The 20,397-nt window shown below is 31.2% G+C and overlaps 1 protein-coding gene across 4 annotated transcripts in view; it reads left to right on the forward strand.

Moving 5' to 3' along the window:
* The window catches only part of LOC124362100 (lachesin-like), a 314,521-nt gene that overhangs the window by 262,572 nt on the left and 31,552 nt on the right, over positions 1–20,397 (forward strand). For all 4 annotated transcript variants that reach the window (XM_046816277.1, XM_046816278.1, XM_046816279.1 and 1 more), the window contains exon 3: positions 19,423–19,485. In XM_046816277.1, coding sequence (XP_046672233.1) covers positions 19,423–19,485 — 63 coding nt within the window. The remainder of the gene's footprint in view (positions 1–19,422; positions 19,486–20,397) is intronic.

Consider the following 20,397-nt stretch of genomic DNA (forward strand, 5'->3'; position numbering starts at 1 on the left):
CAAAACTAATTCTTTTTTTTTCAAATTATATATCTCCTATACTGTTCAACTACAACCGATACTCAGACACATAAATACGTAATAGTAATGCTACTGTCCGACAATTAGATAACGATACTGAAACTTTCCCCTTTATGGATATGTGTATGGACTGCTGATATCTACGTACGTATTGTACATGATCTTACTTGTGTAACGTTTGGTTTTAAGTATGTTAAGCTAATGATCTTAAACAATTTTCTTTTCGTATTTAAAAATTTCCATTTAGATCTGTACGTAAACTGTAGCAGGTGACAATCAGTTTCGTCATTAGAGGATATTTATCTATCGATTTCAAGAAAGGCAGATTATGTGCTTATACAGTGCAAAGTAGGCTCTCGGCTTAAAGGCTGTAGTTGGCGGAGCTTGAAATGAAATGAAATGAAAATTCTCTTTATTTTTTTCAGGCAAAGTTAGGACTACATAGTCCTTTCTTACACTTAACCTGATTATTAGTATATGTAAGTACAAGCCATTTGTCATCTTCAAAATAAAAATTTAATCAACAGCGTTAGAAAATAAAATGAATATTTACTATTGAATTCTAAAACTAACAACAAATCACTTAACAAAAAAAAAAAAAAAAAAAAAAAACAAGATTGCACTCTTAAATTTATACTGTGTATAAAACTAATATTTGATTATAAAATAATATTAATGATACATTTTAAACAAAAACTTAGTCAAAATATACAACATTACAATTAAAACATTCTATTTTTATAAAAAATATTTACTTACACTCACACATTCATTCATTCTGTCTGCAACAAACCATGACTAGCGATCCTCGGGCACCACGGCCGCGGACATCCGCTGCAAAAAATACAACTTAACAGCCGAAGCAAACCGATCCCGGCTCTCCAAAGATTTTAAAGGATCTGGAAGAGAATTCCACAAACGGCAAGCAGACACTACAAATGATTTATTAAAGACAGTCGTTCTGTGGTGGGGGATTCGCAATGTCGACGAGCCAGTGCGGGTGTTCCTTACGCCTTCTCCAATAGCAATGAACTCAAAATCGTTTGTAAAGTATTTTGGACACCCGGTTTTAAGGATATAAAAAAGTAAAATTAGGATTCGGAAAGCTCTTAGATCTTGCAATTTTAACGTTGACATTAGTACATAATAAGGTGAGATATGCTCATCTCGCTTTATATTAAACAAAAATCGTAAACAATAATTTTGGATTTTCTGCAATCTATTATTCAAAACCACTGTCATGTCATTAACCACGGCACAACAGTAGAGGAAGTGGGGAAATACGAGTGATTTAATCAGTAAAAGCTTTATGCGGTGTGGTAGAAATCGTTGCATTCTTTTCAGCGTATGAACTGCTGCAAATACCTTTTTACAGGTACATACAACGTAGTCAGTCCAGTCCAGCGTTTTCGTAATTGTCAATCCCAAACTTCTGACACTACTACAGTACGCCACAGCCTCTCCGTTTACCAATATTTCACGTACATTGTTAAAGTCAACTGTATTCAAAAGTCTAAAATGCCCAATTATTATGGGTTTAGTTTTGTCCGAGTTGAGTTTCAGCCCGTGCTTTTCAGTCCAAAGTACAATCTGTTGAATGTCCAAGTTAATGTTTTCAATAGTTTGGTTAATGTTACTAACACTGCTGTGAGCATATATCTGTAAGTCATCAGCATAAGAGTGAAACTTCGTATGTGTCAGTACCTCGCGAAGCTGGAAATTTGTATTTCTGTATGTCTCTCTGACCACACGATATCTCGAAAAGGAGCTAATCTTTGGAGCTAATGAAACTGTGTATGAAGCTTCATTTTTATATGAGTAACACTGAGTTCGATGGTGATACATGTTAATCCATGGGATTTGGTGAGAATTAGAGAATATGTTTTACGTTAGTCTTATTGGAACCATGATATCAACGAGAAAATTGCAGAATAAATAAGTTTTTACAAATTTAGTGCAATCATTTGATATTTTAACATTTGACATAGTGACACATAATATATTCTAAATATTTCAGCATATAAAACATTATTTTATAGTGATTTGGTAATTAGACTGATATTATTGAAACACTTATGTAAAGAAGAATGTATTTAAAAAATCCAAATTTACCATGTGGCTAGGTATATTGCGAACGGTTTCACGTGTAGAATTTAAATTTTGCATGAAACTTTATTTATGAAACAAATCCATTCTAATATGCTTTATTTTAGAGTCAACCTCTTTTTAGTATGAATATATGTCCGCTAAACTGTCCAGAAGACACCTCAAGAATGAAATGAGCTATAGATTTTAAGTTTTGCATGAAACCTCATATCAATGTTTAAATAATAAAAGTCTACAGTACATACCAAGTCACTATAAATTATGTATTTTTTTGGATAGTAAGGATGTATGTGTTAATTCAATCTCTTATTGGTTCATTAAAAACATATTTATTCTGCTGTTTCCCCATAGTACTCGTACAATGTGAAACTATTCGTTAACGCTCAGGCAAATTCCACAGAGTGCCTTATACCATCACAGAACTCAGTGTTCCTCATATATAAATGAAGCGCCATACACAATTTCAAGTCTAGTCAGTTCGTTTTTGAGATATCGTGTATAGGCTACAGACAGACAGTGGAATGAAATTTTCAAGCCCAACGAGTGATAGGCTTCGCTAAAGCTCAGCCAACTAAGGGAGATTAATTATTTTCATGTCATACACCACCCATAGTGTTTCAGGTATACACTTTTCCTGATTAGTAAAGCAGGTAAAATTGTCTAAATGTCTTTGTAAATAGTTTAATATATAAACTGTAATGTGAGTGGCGGCCAGCCCTGCACGTTTCACCTGTTATAAGCGTGCTCCTCCACAGTTATTGCGAAAGTTTTCTCATCACCGACTGTAGCTTGTTGCTCATTTTACACACGTCACACTCCCGAACCGTTCCTTCTACTGTGGAATGCGCTGTGCTTATTTACTAACACAGTTAGCTTAACGTTTTAACCATGAAAACCTACTAAATATAAATAAATAAATATATCTTTATTTATTTTATAGCCTAATTAAATTTTAAATATCATCAAATATTGATGAACACTGTTCCACTTAAACTCATATTTTATATTCCTTTATATTACACATTGATGTTATAAACCTAATCATTTCTGTATATTTATAATTTATCCTCGCAAGCTTTGGCATATTCGATTTTAAATTTAAAAAATAACTCGGAATTATGGAAATAATCCTCTTTGTACACAGCGAATCTAAAAAATTATGTAAGTGCCTAAAATTAATGCAAGAAAAGATCCTCGCATAGGCCAGCGGTCCCTAAGGAAGGGCAGAACAAGACCTGAAAGAGAGATTGTTCTCTCATTTTTATATATAAAGAAGAAAGTATATGTTTACAATGATATGAAACTCATAGATTTAGAGCTTTACTGTAATCCTAGAGTAAGAGCAATAATAAACTTTTGAAAACGGCTCTAATTTCGAAGCCGTAATGTACTTTCATTTTTTCGCTGTATGTAGATAATATAATGCGTTATTTTAATATAATGCATGTTTTTCTGAAGTAAAGGTGCCACTCAACCAATGGGAGGTTCAAATTTTACACATTAGACGTTTTTAAGAAATCGTTTCTGGGATTGTATTTCTTTCTAGGTCAATCAGAAATAAATCTTAGCTAGAAAAATTCCTTTATATTGTTCTTCAATATGCTTTTATCTAAAAATGTCAGTAGTCCACCCTCGACACAATCAGTGTCAATATTTGTTGTGTTTATGTTTTGTTTATCTGTTGCTAAAACCGATACAGAACACAGCCTATTCTAAACATATTAGTCTGAATATTGTCATTGTCATTTAAGTTAATCATGAAAATGTGTCCTTCAGTGTTTCTCTTCCTTTATATTAGCTTTAAGGATTGTTTTATCGTTAAAGTTTTGTTATAATGTAGTGTATTTTTTCGTATAGTTGAGATTCTTTTTACTGCGATAAGGAAATTACTTTTATGGCATGACCAACTATATTTTTTATGTTGAAAACATAAAACTTAAGCAAACACCAAATTTTAAAATATCATGTTTTAGTTGATTCGGATGTCAAATGTATGTAATACTGTTATCTACCTATGTAGAGATCTCTTTACAGAACTTGAAACTTAGTGTATTGTATGACTAAATGGTACTACCAAATATCCGAAAAAAATCGTCTTTACAATCCTTCCATTGTAAAAAAAACCAATAAAGGGTATTTAAATGATTATTAGTGTGGTTTTATTAAAAGAGGAAATAATTGTACCGGCTTTTCCTAGTTGCTCAGGTTTGAACCCGGTGTGTGGATACTATGAACGAGTTCTCTGACACCTCCTTACTCACATATTGGTATCATTCAGAAAAACTAGTAAGTAACTTATGATAACGCACTCGTACTGTGTACGAGAATAGCATTGTAGTCAAATATAACAAATTTGAACATTTGACATATATTCAAATATATTAATTAAATTTGTATAAGTGGCAATAGCATAATTTAATTTAATTTTAATAAACATTGAATCGCAAAAAGTACTTGCTCCGCCGGGACTCGAACCCGGATCTCTCACTTGCCGGGTGAATGTGCTACCATTACACACAGAGCCTTACTTTTTACGATTCAATTATTTTGTATTTGGTTTTTCTTTCACATATGTGTTTAAATAATCAAACTAACATATGATCGGAAGACCAAATACCTGTCAAATGACTTGTATTTTTATTAATTAAATTTGTATAAGTGGCAATAGCCTAATTTAATTTAATTTTAATAAACATTATTGAATAAAAAAGTACTTTTTGATTCAAAGTTTTTTAAAATTATATATATATATATATATATATATATATATATATATATATATATATCGCTTGGGTCCATTTTCTCCAGTTTGGACTATATGCTGTTGATGGACCGTTCAGTTATAACTAGAATATCGTAGTGGCATTTCATTAGTACAAAATTTCCTTGTGCATAAACATTAGGGTTTTTGACACTTGAAGAAGATGGTCAAATCCAATCCTCAATTGAAAGGTAATGTTTTATTGTTTTTACATATAATGGTATAATATGTCCGAGATCCTATTTTATTCTTAAACCATCCATCGTCAATAACAACACAGATTGTCATTTTTTTTTTTCCCAATAATTAACTATATAAATAAAATGACATTGCGAAGACCGTTTTAGAACACTTGTAAAAATTGTCGTATTTTAAGAAACAATAATATTTTACTTGTGAAACATTTAACACGGACGATTTTAAAGGAAATATTGTACAATAGTGTAAAATATATATTTGGTGGTTTGTAAAAATTTATTAAGGACTATTTCAAAATGAAATGAAATATTATGGAACTATTTTGTATGAAACATTGTTTTTCTCCTTGAATTAAGAAACAGTGTCCATGTTAAACTAATATGTTGTCTATAATTAAGTAATTTGTATTAGGGTTACTTTATCATTCCAAAGCATAAGTTCTTTCAACAGTTAATTAAAAATACAAATTAATTTTTGTTCAGTCACAGTTCTCAAGTTATGTTATTTATGGGCCCTTTAAAGGACAACGTAGCAAAACTTTCCGTAACCGTAGCAGAACTCAGTTTCCCTTTGAGCGCGGTGGAAGTGTATGCAGAGTGATCTGAGGCTGCTTGTCCTCCCCCAGCCACAGGCCACATTGTCCCCTTTCCTGCCCCTAGGGGCCGCCCACAAGTGGCAACTGAGATTCATTGGCACAACAGTATCAGTACTGAGAGGCTTTCTAGCAAATAAATGTACCACTGTGGTCTCCTATTTCATTGTAAAGTGGGACTTGAATAGTTCTAAGCTCACGGGATCGATACAAATTTCAACCCAAGACTTTGAACTACACAGACTTTATTTTTTAATTGTGGAGAGAATTGTGGAGAGAAGGGACTGAGAAAAATGTCTAAATCAGCCAGTGACCTTTTTAAGTTTTGATTGCTGACCTTATTAACTTTTATTTAAGTATATGTTATTTGGTTTTATGTGTGTCAAGATATAAAGAAATCTGATTAAAAAACATTTTTTGACGTTGTAAACCCTTCAAAAAACTTCCCACTTTTACCACTATCAGAATAATGTAGATATTACTCATGAAAAATTCCATTATCGTTATTATGAAAATCTTTGATGTGTACTTATACTATGAGAATTGGCCTTGCCCATTATAATATAAGGTCCTGGACGCAAATCTCAGACAATATGTGCGCATTATATTGGGAAGTCTTCTTTGTTTAAAGTTTCTTATTGGCAATGGCAGGTTAGACAGGGTAATAGGATTTCGGACATTTGCCATTGTTATATGTTACAAAAGGTATAACACAACATTTCGATGATTTGAATCTAACCTCTACGTCAGGTGGGAGAGGTATTACGTGGGAAGACTTGTGTCCCACTTTCTTGCATTCAGTCAAATGATTTGTTTTCATGAGCCAAGATTGAGCTTGTATGATGTAATACTTCTCATCAATAACTCACCGTGGTGCCCCTAGAGTTCATTTGTCAGATTGACTTAGGTCGGAAGTAATTTTATAGCTTGTCTAAGTGCTAAGTTACTGTTGTAAAATGAACACATCCGTATATAGGTTGTTTAAAAAGAAACATCTTTAAATCTTTCCGTGTACAGATAGAAACTTAAGATTTTCTGTATTGTTGTAAAATGTACAGTACCATATTTTGATGATGAATGTCGCGTAATTCAAGATAAGGGGATGGTGGGAGGAGGATAGCCTTTTTCTGTGTAAGGAGCAATTTTTATCTCACAAGGATCATCTATAATAAACGCCCTTCAACACCACTTGAGAATTTTGGGCCAGTCTACGTACTCGGAAAAAGAAGTCAATATTTCAGTTATAAGTGGCTTTTTGCATGAGGATCACAAACTTAGGAAGCTTTCTAAAATGAGTAATCAGGATACCAAGTGTATCCAGATGTCTACAAAATTCCGAAGTAGGTCCGGATTTATAATCAATGATAATAAGCAGTGTTGACTTGGTGACTGACTGGTTATAAGAGTCTAGAGTATCTAAAGCGAGAGAGATGATAGTCACTGTGAATAGTTAGTCTTAAACAAGATGATCAGAAAGATAGAGTCATAATCTCAGCCGTGGCAAATTAACCCTTAAAGCGCCGTAAGCGCATATGCTCGCGAGGATCGACTTTGCTCTGAACGCCGTAAGCGCGTAGACGCGCAATATACTTGTTTTTACTATTTTGCACTGTTAGTTCAGAGTTTGTCCGCTAGACTGTGAGGTGTGTATGTTACAGTAGTGTAGCGGGGCTGTGCCACATCACGTGACAATCTTTGTGTTTAACGATCGATACTGAACCGGTTTTTGTTGAACAGCTGGCAGTTTGGTAGTATTGCTCAACGCCGCAAGCGCATTTATGCGTACGTCACTGCCTCGCCGCGCGCCGGGCATCTCTTGTGTTCTTCTTCATATCCTGTTGAAGCAGTGCGAATAGTTGATCGGTAAACTACTGTGTAGTTTTATGTGTTATATGATCATCTTTTTATGAAAGTTATATATTTATAAACTTTTGAAATAAACAGTTTCTTGAATGGCGATAAAAGTCTTTTTTCCTCGTAGAAATATTTTTTACTCCTTATATTTCTAATTATGTATTTTTAGCTCTTGTTCCGAAATTCTACATTTATGTATATTTTTTTTATTTAGGCTTGTTTTTACTCCAATAAGTGTTACAATATTTTATTTACTTCTATAAACATCTGAAAACCATTTTGTAATTATTATAAAAATAACACCCGTTAGAGGACTAAGAATTTGGAAAATTTTGGTTTTCAAATTTTTGGCATGTAAATTAAATTTTTTATTATAACTTTGTATTAAATATGTAATATACTTATTTTCTAGTTCTATTCTAGTGCATATAAGCACGCAATGTCATCATTGATATACATAATAATAAAAGGAAACAGTAAGCATTGGGTAAAATTTATAAAGGAGCTGGAACGCTACATAGTAAATCATGTGTATTTTGGGCAATAAATATGATAAAAGATAGTTTTTTGTAGTTTCTGTTTTATTTTGTAACCTAAAAAAAGAAATTAAAATTAGCGTTGAGAAAATCTAATTTTAATTTTTTATAATAAATGAGCGCTAATCCAGAGTTTAGCTGAAACTGTTTGGCGCTTTAAGGGTTAAGGAAAACTCTAAGGCTGAGGAATAATTTTACATTTTAGTCCTAAGACTTATGCAGCCGGTATAATAATAGCCACCAGTCTTAAAAAAACCAACGATGTAATATAATTTCTCAGTATAAAGAAGTTACTGAAGGTCCTCACTGTTATCCAAGGACAATAAGAGAAATCATGCAAATAATCCAGAAGAAATAAAAATCAACAAGGAGGATAGCGTCAAACTATCAAAAGGCCGGCAGTCCATGACACAGAAACCATATAAATCACTGTTTTCAATATTAGTCGTTGGCTAGTTAAACTTCATGGCCAATAAAAATACATTTCCACCCTTTCAACTACCCTATACTGGTCGATTATTATTATTAGCAATTTTGGTTAAAAATCTGTTGGTTAAGGATGGCTCTCCACAGTGAAGCCTAAAAATCTTAAGAATATAATTTTGTGTGCAATGTCTTAAAGAGAACTAAAGAAACCATTAGATGCTAGAGCGAACAATTTATTTATTTTGGGTAGTATTATTTTTTCAGTTATTATTTATAATCATACACAAAGCAACTCATTTACATGCTACTATGTCATATATGTATCACTAAATGTTAAACCTTCAGTTGTAAAAGTTACATAAAAGATAACTCATCTAATGCAATAGATTAAAGTACGGCAAAAGTGAGCGTTCAAACTGCAATATGTGGAGTGAGAGGTTAAGTATCTAATATTTTAATAATAACAGTTAAAGTTATGTGGCGCAGCTCTAGCGTCGGACCTCAGAACTAGATGATATAATGCTCCCGACCTCAGCAAAAAATCTCTAAATATAATCAACGGTAGTACTCAATTAAAACTATGAAGAACGACTGAGACAGTACATTTTGCCACCTCCATATTTGTCAGTTTTTAATGAAAGATTCACCATAAAAAAGCCACCCACGTCCTTGGTGGTTCCAGAAGATCTTGAATTCGGAGTACTCTTCTTGGTGGAAGACTATATCATGATCTCATCAAGTGATTTGATCACTTTTGATCACTTCTAGATCAAGCTTTGATCAATATTGCGACTGAATAAAGAGGAAAGGATCAGTTACCTACATAGTGGGTGATGTATAAAACGTTTTGTAAGACTAATAGTTCATTATTAACAAATATAAAATGGTTCAGGTCTTTGTATAACAGTGGAAATAAGATGAAATAAATCGTGTCAGCTGGCCAGCACATACGTATTGTCATTAGCGGAAAACACATAGACAGCTGCTTGTTCAGGCTGACGCTTTGTTTCATCCGGGGCAAATATTGAATCATTTAGCACTGCAAGCTGTCCTCTCTTTGGGTTTGATTACCCCAATCGACTGTGCAAACCTAAAAGTAATTAGCTAGTATAGAAGATAGAGGGTATACTATTTAACTATGAATCATTTCGCTCTGCGAAATAACATTCATTGCAGGTTGTGTAGTTTTAGCGCGGTAATACGATTCAAATGAATCCTAGCGATGGTTATTAGTACTTTAAATAGGATTCTACTTGTTTCCGCCAAAGTTTCTCACATCTCTGGTGTGGTGTTAAAACTTACCCGATTCTATGTCTTTCAAGAGAACACACCTTAAATATGATAGGCGTGTTACATATTTTGTTCAGTAAAGCTAGTTGTGATCAACACATTTTTTGTAGAGCTGTAATCCGTTTTAGTCAGCATTTAATTCATTTTTATAAATTACAACAAACATATTTGGTATTTATTAATATTCAATCATTTTCAATATTGCTCAATGAATTGATAATAACATCTGACGTGTTATATACTTCCTCAAGTTACATGTCTTAATAGTAGTAGTAAAACTCACCTGACACCCGCTTTTAAGAATAGAAATGTAAGTAAATATGGGCAATATATACCTGTTAAATGACAGACATATATGTAAACCTTATCAATGATGTGTTCAGGGTGGCGTGTAACAAGGTTAACACACGAAATGAGTAAAATACACAAGATACACAATTTGAACTAAGCATTTGTTTACGGAAATCGTGCATTTTGCTTAACATATAGATTAGCACCAATTTTAATTTGAATCTAACAACTTATTAAATATCTCCTTGTGAATTAGAAATTATCACAGCAGTAAATTTACTTTTGACGCTATTTGCATGTTCAATTGATAGAACAGAATAGATCTAAATGGAAAGATGACACAAAAAAGTCGGATACAATACACGTGTAAGTTGGTATTTGTTGTCAATACTATAATTATTCATGTTAGACGTCTATTGAAGTAATTCCCGAAGGATAGTTAAGGGGACAGAGTGGCATGTGGCTGTGGGAGAACATCCAGTCGCAGATCACTTTGCATACACCACGTCCTAAGGGAATCTGGGTTCTGGCTACAGATATAGCTGACGGATCGCATTTGGAAAGGAAAGAGGATAGGCGTTCAAATTTTCTTCTGGTTTGTTGTATTGAGTATATGTTTTAAGAGGAGAAATGTGTTTTCAAAAATAGAATTTATCTTGAATTAACGTGATAAATTCCAGCCGTGAATGTCTTACACCATAATAAAGGGGAAATGTCTAATAATTATACGATATGGTCAATTCTCAGTTTGTATCTTATTAAAATTTGAATATATTTAAATAAAATCAAACAAATAAAAAAGCATGCAATTTGTACGAATTTCGTAGTTTCTGAAGGGTTAATTAATGGGTGTAAGATAATTAAAATAATTGGTTTCGATAAATAATTTGGAAATATTTCATCAGTTTTATATAATTCTTATATCCAATTTTATTTGTAATTAGGAATAAATCATCAAAATGTATATAACGGTTCTTTTTTATTTGTGAACATCTTTCTACGAAATCCCCAAACTTATCTTTAGTTTATTATTATGTCAGTTTTAGGTCTGTTCATTAGAAAACGTTATTTATCAAACCTGAAGTTTATAATAATTTGTTTATTGCATATAAATTTTAGTGTCTAAATGTCTTTTATATAAAAGTATACAAAATCTAAAGATTAAATTTATTTTCCTTGCTAACACGACAAGTATAAGAAATGAAAAGTAATTTAGCTGTAGGTTAGAAGGTTTTCTACGTAGTTTTGCCTATTACTCTTAAAACTTAAAAAATCCATCAATTATTTCATGTGAAATAAATTTAAAAATATATTCAACAAGGTGCATATGTTCTGTCCACATTTAGGTATGGAATACCTGCTCCCTCCTTCCCGTTTTATAGCTAATGCTATAAAAGTGACCGCAAAGCAGATTTCATCTTCGATAGTATTTTAACAAAAAGTGTTATCTATAAATGAAGGATATTCTTAAAACACCGACAGTAAAATGGAGCAAGGCTTTCCTTAATAAACATGTTCGGCCACACTTATTACCAAAGTTTTCTCATTACATTACATCCTGAGTCCAGCATTCCTTCATTACATACCCTAACTCTCATTATTTTCCCATTTTAAAACTATTAATTTTACAGTTGTTGTATTAAATTGTACATTTAGTAACTTAAGGTCAAAAAAATGGAGTTTATGAGGTACAAATTATATTTTCATCATCATAAGTATATTACTCAATTGAATAAAAAGGAAACTTCAATCTACCGCCCTCAAGGTTTTATATTTTAATGAGCCTTTTATAAAAAACTAAATACCTAATTACGCTCGTTTCTTAATATATAGTTAAATCCAGCAAGATCATCTAGTTCCTTAATAGGTACGTTTGAATGGATAAACCTTTAAAAGGCCTTACGTCATTGTTTTATATAATTATACAATCATCCAAAATCTATAATTAGCTGACCGTTAGCATAGTCTTTTACATACATAAAATAGGAGTAGACAAAAAAAATATTTGAAAACATTATAAGTGAACTAAGAATAAAAATAGCTTTAAAAACAAGGTAGCAATAAAATATAAAAAAAATACTGGCAGTTTGCAATAAATAGGCGTGTTATTAACCACTTTTGTCATTGGTTGTCGGTTAGTGAAGTTTCAGCCACTCACAATACAGCTTCGCCCCTATCAATTCGCATTAATAGGCGAATACGTTTTATTGGCAGTTTCGTTGTCATATCTGAAAATGAATCTCAACATTGTGCCTAACATATTTCAGAAATTGTATCATTGTTGTTGATTTTCATTATTGTTTCAACACATTTAGGACATTGTGTAATTGGAAACATTAACAAGTTTAATACATTAATAAGGTTTTGGTATATTAATGACATTTTTTAAATTTATAACAATTATTCCACAACTAAATGTTTTGAAACATTTAGTAATTCATTTTTTGAACGATTATTAAAACCCTTAAGCTGGAATGTACAGCAAAATATATTTACATATTTTTTCAACGAACACGAACGTAGATTTTTACTAAAATTTGCAGTAAAAGACAATAAGCATATAAATATATTATTCAAGTTTTTAATTTGGATACATCGGGAATTTCGTACGTTAAAATTAATTAGGGACTGAGATTTAAGTAATCAGGATGCATTATTACACTTTTATAAAATAATATTTATGATTTTGTAATAATATAGTGTAATATCTGGAATAAATTGTACGTTATATTTAACAGAAATTCTATTATTTATGCTATATAATCCTACAGTTATTTTTACAACTTAAAGGCTAATATTTCTATAATATTGAAAAATGCATTATCATTCTAAACTCTCTGTTATTTCTAGTAAATAATTAACGATTTTTGAACAAAATATAGTCTACATAATCTTTAGTTTATTATACTTACTAAAATAATTAATCTGCTAGAATCTAAATTGTTTAATTTAGTCCTTTATGTCACTATAAACACATATAATATACAAATGAAACACATGTGTACAAAGGGGAAATAAATACAAATTTAAACTTGTGGCCCTAAGATTACTGCTACATAAACATCAAGGAAGAGGAATGGGCAAACTTTAACTTAAATGCTTATCTTTCTCCCTCTCGGATATAGTAATCTTCAAAGATTAGTTGCTACCTTTTAACAGTGGAAACGCCTGTAAATAAAAAACTATTTGCTGCTGAATATTTTATTTGATCTGTTTTAATATTTTTTTAAGCTTTTATTGAAAAAAAATTAATAACACAGATTACCTTGCCTTTTATAACCATCAATAGGTTTAAATTCCACTAATGTTTATATTTGTTGTTAAATTTTTCTCACGGGTAAATACCTCACATTACTTCTGTATTAAAAAAGTCTAATCTTTTTCAAGTATTATAGACTTATTTCTGAAATGCATCATTATAACTATAAGTTTCATAAAGTGAATTTCCTCAAACACCTTTTCCCCTTTTTTACATTTATACCCCTTAAAGAATATATCTTTGAAGAGAGCAAAGAATGTCTTATTTCACTAGGCCATGTTTGGGATATGAAATTCTGTGTAACACTTAACCTTATCACTTTAATCGACCTCAACTCACTTCGAACAGCGAGGCGATTTCCAAACTACCACCAATGTCCCGTTATGGGGCTGCTTGCAAGGACAGGATCGCTTAGCTGTCACATATTCAAGCACAAGCAACGCTTGATGTTGCTTGATTCGGTTGTTTTGCGATAATTGCCCGATTTGTGCTAACGAGATCATGACACGTATTGAATTGCCTTATCAATATGTCTAATTAGATACGAAGCTTTGATTTGTATTTGTTAAATTTATGAGTTATTACTCCAATAATAAATCCGTTTAGAAACATCAAAGAACAGATTTAATTTCATTCTTATGTAATTTACAATAAGAAACTGTTAATACCTCTTGGCTGTATAAGATATATGACATATCTAAATAATGGCCATACTGAGTTTTTAGCAGTACAACATTTTCTGTTTAGATAACATAGAACACAACACCTTGTTTCAATCGGACTTGTAATCAAACTTAGGTACTGACCCTTGAACACGTTCGTAATCCAGTGTAAATTCTGTTGATGATAATCAATATATTATCTACTCTATACTTTGAAGGGACATTACACAATTGTTTATACTAACTATAAGTATTCGTATAATTACTCAAACAAAAATACTTAAGACTATTACGAAGACTCATTTTATCCATTCAATTAGAATTCCATATACTGTAACAATAACGGGTTTAAAAATAAATTACATATGTACCAAGAAACAATGCCTATTTTTCGATAAGCCAGTTAAAGCATTACCTAAGAATGTAACAATATTTCTAATAAGCATTATGAAATTTAACACTAGTTATTATAAGTGGATCAGTCAGATGAAGGAGATAATAACTGCTTTTACTTTGAACTGTATGTTTTGCTTCATGTCCATAAAATGTTAAGAAAATCTTTTGACTAACGTGCTTCTTCAAGAGTACTTTTAAACTTAAAAGTTGTATAAAACACAGTCATGCAGTAAAATGTATAGTTGGTATATATTATACGTGATTATGGAAAAGCTCCACATATTATGTGAAACAGAAAAAAATATCAAGTTCTATTGTTTGACTATATATATTATACTTATAAGTTTCTAATTTTCTCATAAGGAACGGTAGAACAGTGTTAAAGATGGAGCTTATATTTGTTTTTCTTATTTTGATCACTATATTGAAAAACAACAACTTTTTTGGAATTCTTGGAGACCATCAATAGCATGGCTATCTTCGTAAAACACATTTACTCTTGTATCGTGTCTGATGAATATAGCCTTGCTATAAAAAGCCTCACAAAAACTGTACAATAATATTTATTGTGGTTCTAGTTATAAATAGTGGAATAGTTTAGGGATAAGTAGCTATGCAATGATCAACGTCAACGAACCCACTTTTAATCTAGTATACTTATGAGTATCTCGTTATTCACTAAATATAAACTTAGTGAAAACTATCTAAATACAATTTTTTAAACAGGGATTTTCATGAAATGTGTTAACAAGTAATATTTAAATCACGTGGAAATCCCAGACCGAGAATACTTTTATATTTTTTGCAGTTGTTAAAAAGCAGAGGAGATAAAGGGGCCGAGACAGCTTGAATCCCTTGAGCTGGGGTTTAAGAAAGACTAATGACCATTAGTAAACAAGACATCTGGGAATGGCTTGAATACTTTACATATAAACGAGCTGAAAAGTAACATGCATTTCCTTTACCTATAGATTTGTCAGCAGTTGGGCTTTGATTTTTATGGCATATGTGTGTAAAGACGATGTTGTGCCGGCTATTTACTTAAAATATGTTACTCGCTGTCCCTTTACTACTACACATATGAATGATACCAATAATAATTCAGTCTCATTGATTTAACATAAACGAAAACCTGAAAGTTTTTCACCTATTTTGTGTATGTGCAAGTAAGAATTTCGTAAATAATATAATGTTTGTGATAGCCAGTAAGTAAAAGAAGCAGATTTGGCGCTAAAGCAATTCTCTCGATAAAATATATTCAGAAGCCCTTGTTCGGTTAAGCAACCTTCAGCAGGGACGGTAAAATGTTTTCAGTAGGCTAACTATTAAATCTCTAAGACCCCTGCACCCACTGTATATCTTGCAAAAGACTGAATAACTCCTAGTTTTCAATATTTTTGAATCGAAATCCTTTCATTTCAAGGTTGACTAAGATCTACCAATTTAGTCGTATGTCCTATAATCATGGTTTAGCAGTAAAAGTCTAATTAATTGAGTTCCTACATTCCAATTTTACAAGAAAATAACATTCCGAATATTTTACACCTATTAATACATATGAAGACTCAGAATTGAGAATTGATATTGTTTTCATTCTGTTCATGGAACAATTTTAACAAACACTTTAGGATTAAACAACATTTTTGTAACACTATAATAAAGGCATAGTAGGACTTACTAGCTTCCAAACTACACGAATTTAATGAAAATTAAGTCAACAATAAAAATAGTTGTAGATTAAAAGTTTTTAATGATAGTTCAAGTTACACAATTTCACATGAAAACCAAGAGTTAATTTATGTTTTAGATTTTTGCACTTCGTTTTTAGACTTAACAAATTACCTCTTTTTATTTATTACAAAACAACAGTTATGCTTACTTGATTACCTCTTCAATACAAGGAGGCCTTCACATGAACGTTTCAAATGAATAATAAGGGACATTGGGTTACGGTTAGTATTAGGTTATCGTGACTGGTGTGTCATAAAAAGCTTTAAAAATATCAAATTCATAATATTTTGTAATCTATTAAGTTGTAAAAACTAATAGAAACATAACTATCATGTGAAACTATGAAATGACAAAAATGAAAAATTAATTGTTATAATTATTTGTGCGGCCTCCAACACAAAATATTCTAAAAAAAATCATAGTATCCAAACTCCATTCTGTTTGGCTATTCTAGAAAAAATTCCCAATGATTTTAAAACTAAGCGCTTAAAACTGATTTTAACCTTTAAGCGTTAAATGAACAATGACATTTCCTTTACATCTCTAGTTTAAGACATGATCATGGACCCCATGTGTACACTCTTATTTTACATATGCTGAAGTACGAAATAAATAGTTCCCATAGCATAGTATTACCAAATTTAGATTTGCAGCCATTTTAAATCGTTATAATAGTTAAAAACTTATTATTTATGAAAATCATCCACCCTGATAATCTGGGAATAGTGTTATTGCCGATTCTATCACTCTTCAAATAATAAAAATCAGTTGGTTTCTTTTGCAATATTTATCAACCTCCTATTCCAGTATTATTGTCACGAGTTCTTAAGAACTTTATATTCATTTCATAGACAATTGCAGATTAGATACATTTGTAACCAACTGAGTACAAGCATAAGACACTTGAATGTATATAAAATAGTAACACATGTAGCCTAAGTAACAAAACACACGCAATATTAACTATCAACAAGATATTTCGAGAAAGACTTGTAAGATTTGTAGACTGTAGAGTTTTGCATTTAATTTTTGTCTGAACGCGTGACATCTCGAGGAAGTATTTACAAAATTGAAATTATGCTTGAAGCTTCTCATTTTCTTAGTACCGAGGGTGATTTTATTACAATAACGTACCTTTTAAACACGTGCTTATATACCTGAAATTTTACATGAAGGCTGTTATAACACATGTGGCGTGGCATTGTATTACAGTTATTAATAAAATTACATATTTTCCGTTATAAGTCCAAAATTATAAAATACAATAATAATTATAATAATATTATAATTATTGCATTTATAATTGTAAAGTGTAATTTAACCACTGCTATGCCATTTCAACAATCAAATATTTTTTAAATACTCATATACCTAATATGCCATTTCTTGACCGTAGTATCGTATATAATAAAATACGTTACTCCCACAAGATGACTCAAATTAAAACAATAACACATTAAATATAAGTATATTTTTTAGACAAAGACGTCACTACCCACTAAATAACTAATAACCATCGTAAATTATACAGTAATAACAATAATATTGACAATAGAATAAATAATATAATAAAAACATTAATCATTATCATAATGTATAATTATATAGTTATAGAAATTATTAATATAGAGGAATTAACTTTTTAATGAATAAATAACAGTGAACGATCCATGAGAATGTATGCAAGTGTGTTTATATAGATATTATTATACGTGTTAAATCGAAATCTAGCAGTATACGATATAAAATATAATACTATCATTAAATACTAGATTCCGAAGTAAGATAAACGTGACTGTACAGACAACTATAGCTAACCTTTACAGAATATTTCATCGTATTAACACGAAGAGCGGAAAAGAGCAACAAAAAGAATTAGTTAGGAACTTGCGAAAAGGACAGGAACAGCTGAAAACAGTGTAATAAATAGAACTTAAGGAAGATAAATCAGTCCTGTGAGACAGTAATACATTTGTGGTCCCGCCAGCATTAACTGCTTAAGCCTTATTCCGCCCAAAGGCTAGTTACTTCCCTTGATTTCACATTATTCCGCAGTCTACTCTACTCTTGTGTTACGACTATTTATTTGTTTATAACAGTTGGAAAACTTTGAGTGGTTCTAATAAAGTTTATAAATATATCTCAATCTAGAGCACACTTCTTTTTACACCTACATTGTTATTGAATAGTTGGTCATTGAACAGCTGCAGACCATTTAATAGGCCTATGAAATTTATAGCGAAATTTCTTACAATCTTACAAGGTAGCAAGGTAAACCTGTGCTACCTTCGGTGAAAGTATTAAAATGTCAAGCAATGATTTTTCCTCAAGTCATGTCTTGTGGCTTGTTAAACCTAAAACCAAAAGGCTGAAAAAGGTTAAATTAGAGTCAGCAAACGCTATAAGCACCGGTCTCTAAAACTAATGATGATCAAACTGTTATTTTCGTGTGTGAAGGTTGGTTTTATGATAGAAAAACCAAATACTGTTCTAAGAAGAAGTTATTAGATATTAACTGATAAAATATTAACTCCTATTTAGAATCTTATCAAGACAAGTGCGGTTGACGATCGATTTCTCTCTTAGGATATTTCCTCTTCTTTATTGATTCAAGAAAAAATAGATTTTTGATTATAGAAGACAAATTGAGTCTCGGCTGTAACATGATACACAACAACTATGATTACAAATATTAAAACAGTAAACATTTTGTGTCGCTACTTACTACTTTTGTGGCTTATTACGTTTGTGAGCTAAAACACAATTTATAAACCTTGAATTGAAATGAAAATATTAGAAATTATTAATCAAATATTTGTTTAACTGTAAAAGGTTTTTATTAGTGCTTGAAACAATAATATCAACACAAACGTAAAATATCTATTAATATTTCATAATCAATGTCAAAACTCTAATTTACGAATTAATTACTGCACTGTGTTGTTATAATAGTGGTTGTAGGCATTAAAATCGTTTTCTTATGTGGAATAGCACCATTGGCTTTACAATTTATAAAATAATAAGTATGCTTTAATGGCATGTAATGCAAATTCGTTTAAATAATAGAGACACAACGTTATTTTATATACATATATTTATTTATTTATAAATACACTTTTCATTAGTAAATAATAGTTTGTTTAAATTTTATTTTCGTACCTCCTTTGTAACACTTGTAAAACAAAGGAACATGCATGCGTATAAAGAAGACGTTCTATTTGTAGTTTGAGATTGTCTGATTAAAATATAGTTGGTCCGAGAATGCGAGGAATGCTGAATCATTTGTTTTAATGTTTCAGGGCGGAGGGCGCGCAACATCGAGTCGAATGGGATTCCAGCGCCAGTAGAAGAATTCAACAACGGTATGTACAACCTAATAAAGTTAAATATTTGTATTTAGCTGGCCAGTTGTTTATGCCAGCGCTTTTTTCGTTTGTTTTTGTTGTTTGGAGAATCACAAATGCACTGCATAATCAATAAATACTCTCAGTAATTATTTTAAATACATTCAATAATGCTTATAGAGTTTTTGTAGCGTTATATAAAATTCACTTTAATTGTCTGATAAATGATGAAAGAAAGTAGTCCAAATTTGTCAGTAATTATATTTTACTGACAATAACAGACATTCGGGAATTTCTTCCACTATCTTTTACAAAAATATCACAACACGTTTCGATGATTTAAATCTACCCTCTTCCACAGGTGTCAATTCAAGGCATATTGCTGAACATGCTTTGTAAAAATATGGTACACACATTGTTACGCAGTTGGAAGAGTAGCAAGAGGGTAAATTTCAACCCTCAAAAAGTATTAATTTTTTACATATAAAGACAGCAAACGATTCCAATTATCCTTTCAAATCACTCATTGCCAATCAAGTATTTTTACAGAGGGGTGTATATTTCATGGTTTATCATCTTTTATTCCATGAGTAAAATGGGACTCATAGTAGATTAGTTTATTAGAACAGAGGTTATTAATAAACTATGTACATCAAATGTACATTTGTGCATAGTTTTTAGTTTGGTTTATGAACTCGGAATTAACATTGTTGTTCACCGTATTACGTTTTAGCTCTAAATAGTTGAATTACCTGTATTAACTTCCGAACCAGCTCTCCGTGAAGAGTCATAAAACCATGACCATCTGAAAATATTAATTTAAAACGATTTTCAGCTCTTCGTATTGTACCTATATATTTGCTTAAATGTCTTTATGTTATATAGCCATTACATAGTCTACCAGAAGCTTTTGGTCTGATACAGCGGCTA

The sequence above is a fragment of the Homalodisca vitripennis genome, chromosome 5, assembly GCF_021130785.1.
Source record: "Homalodisca vitripennis isolate AUS2020 chromosome 5, UT_GWSS_2.1, whole genome shotgun sequence".
NCBI classification, from domain to species: Eukaryota; Metazoa; Arthropoda; class Insecta; order Hemiptera; family Cicadellidae; genus Homalodisca; species Homalodisca vitripennis.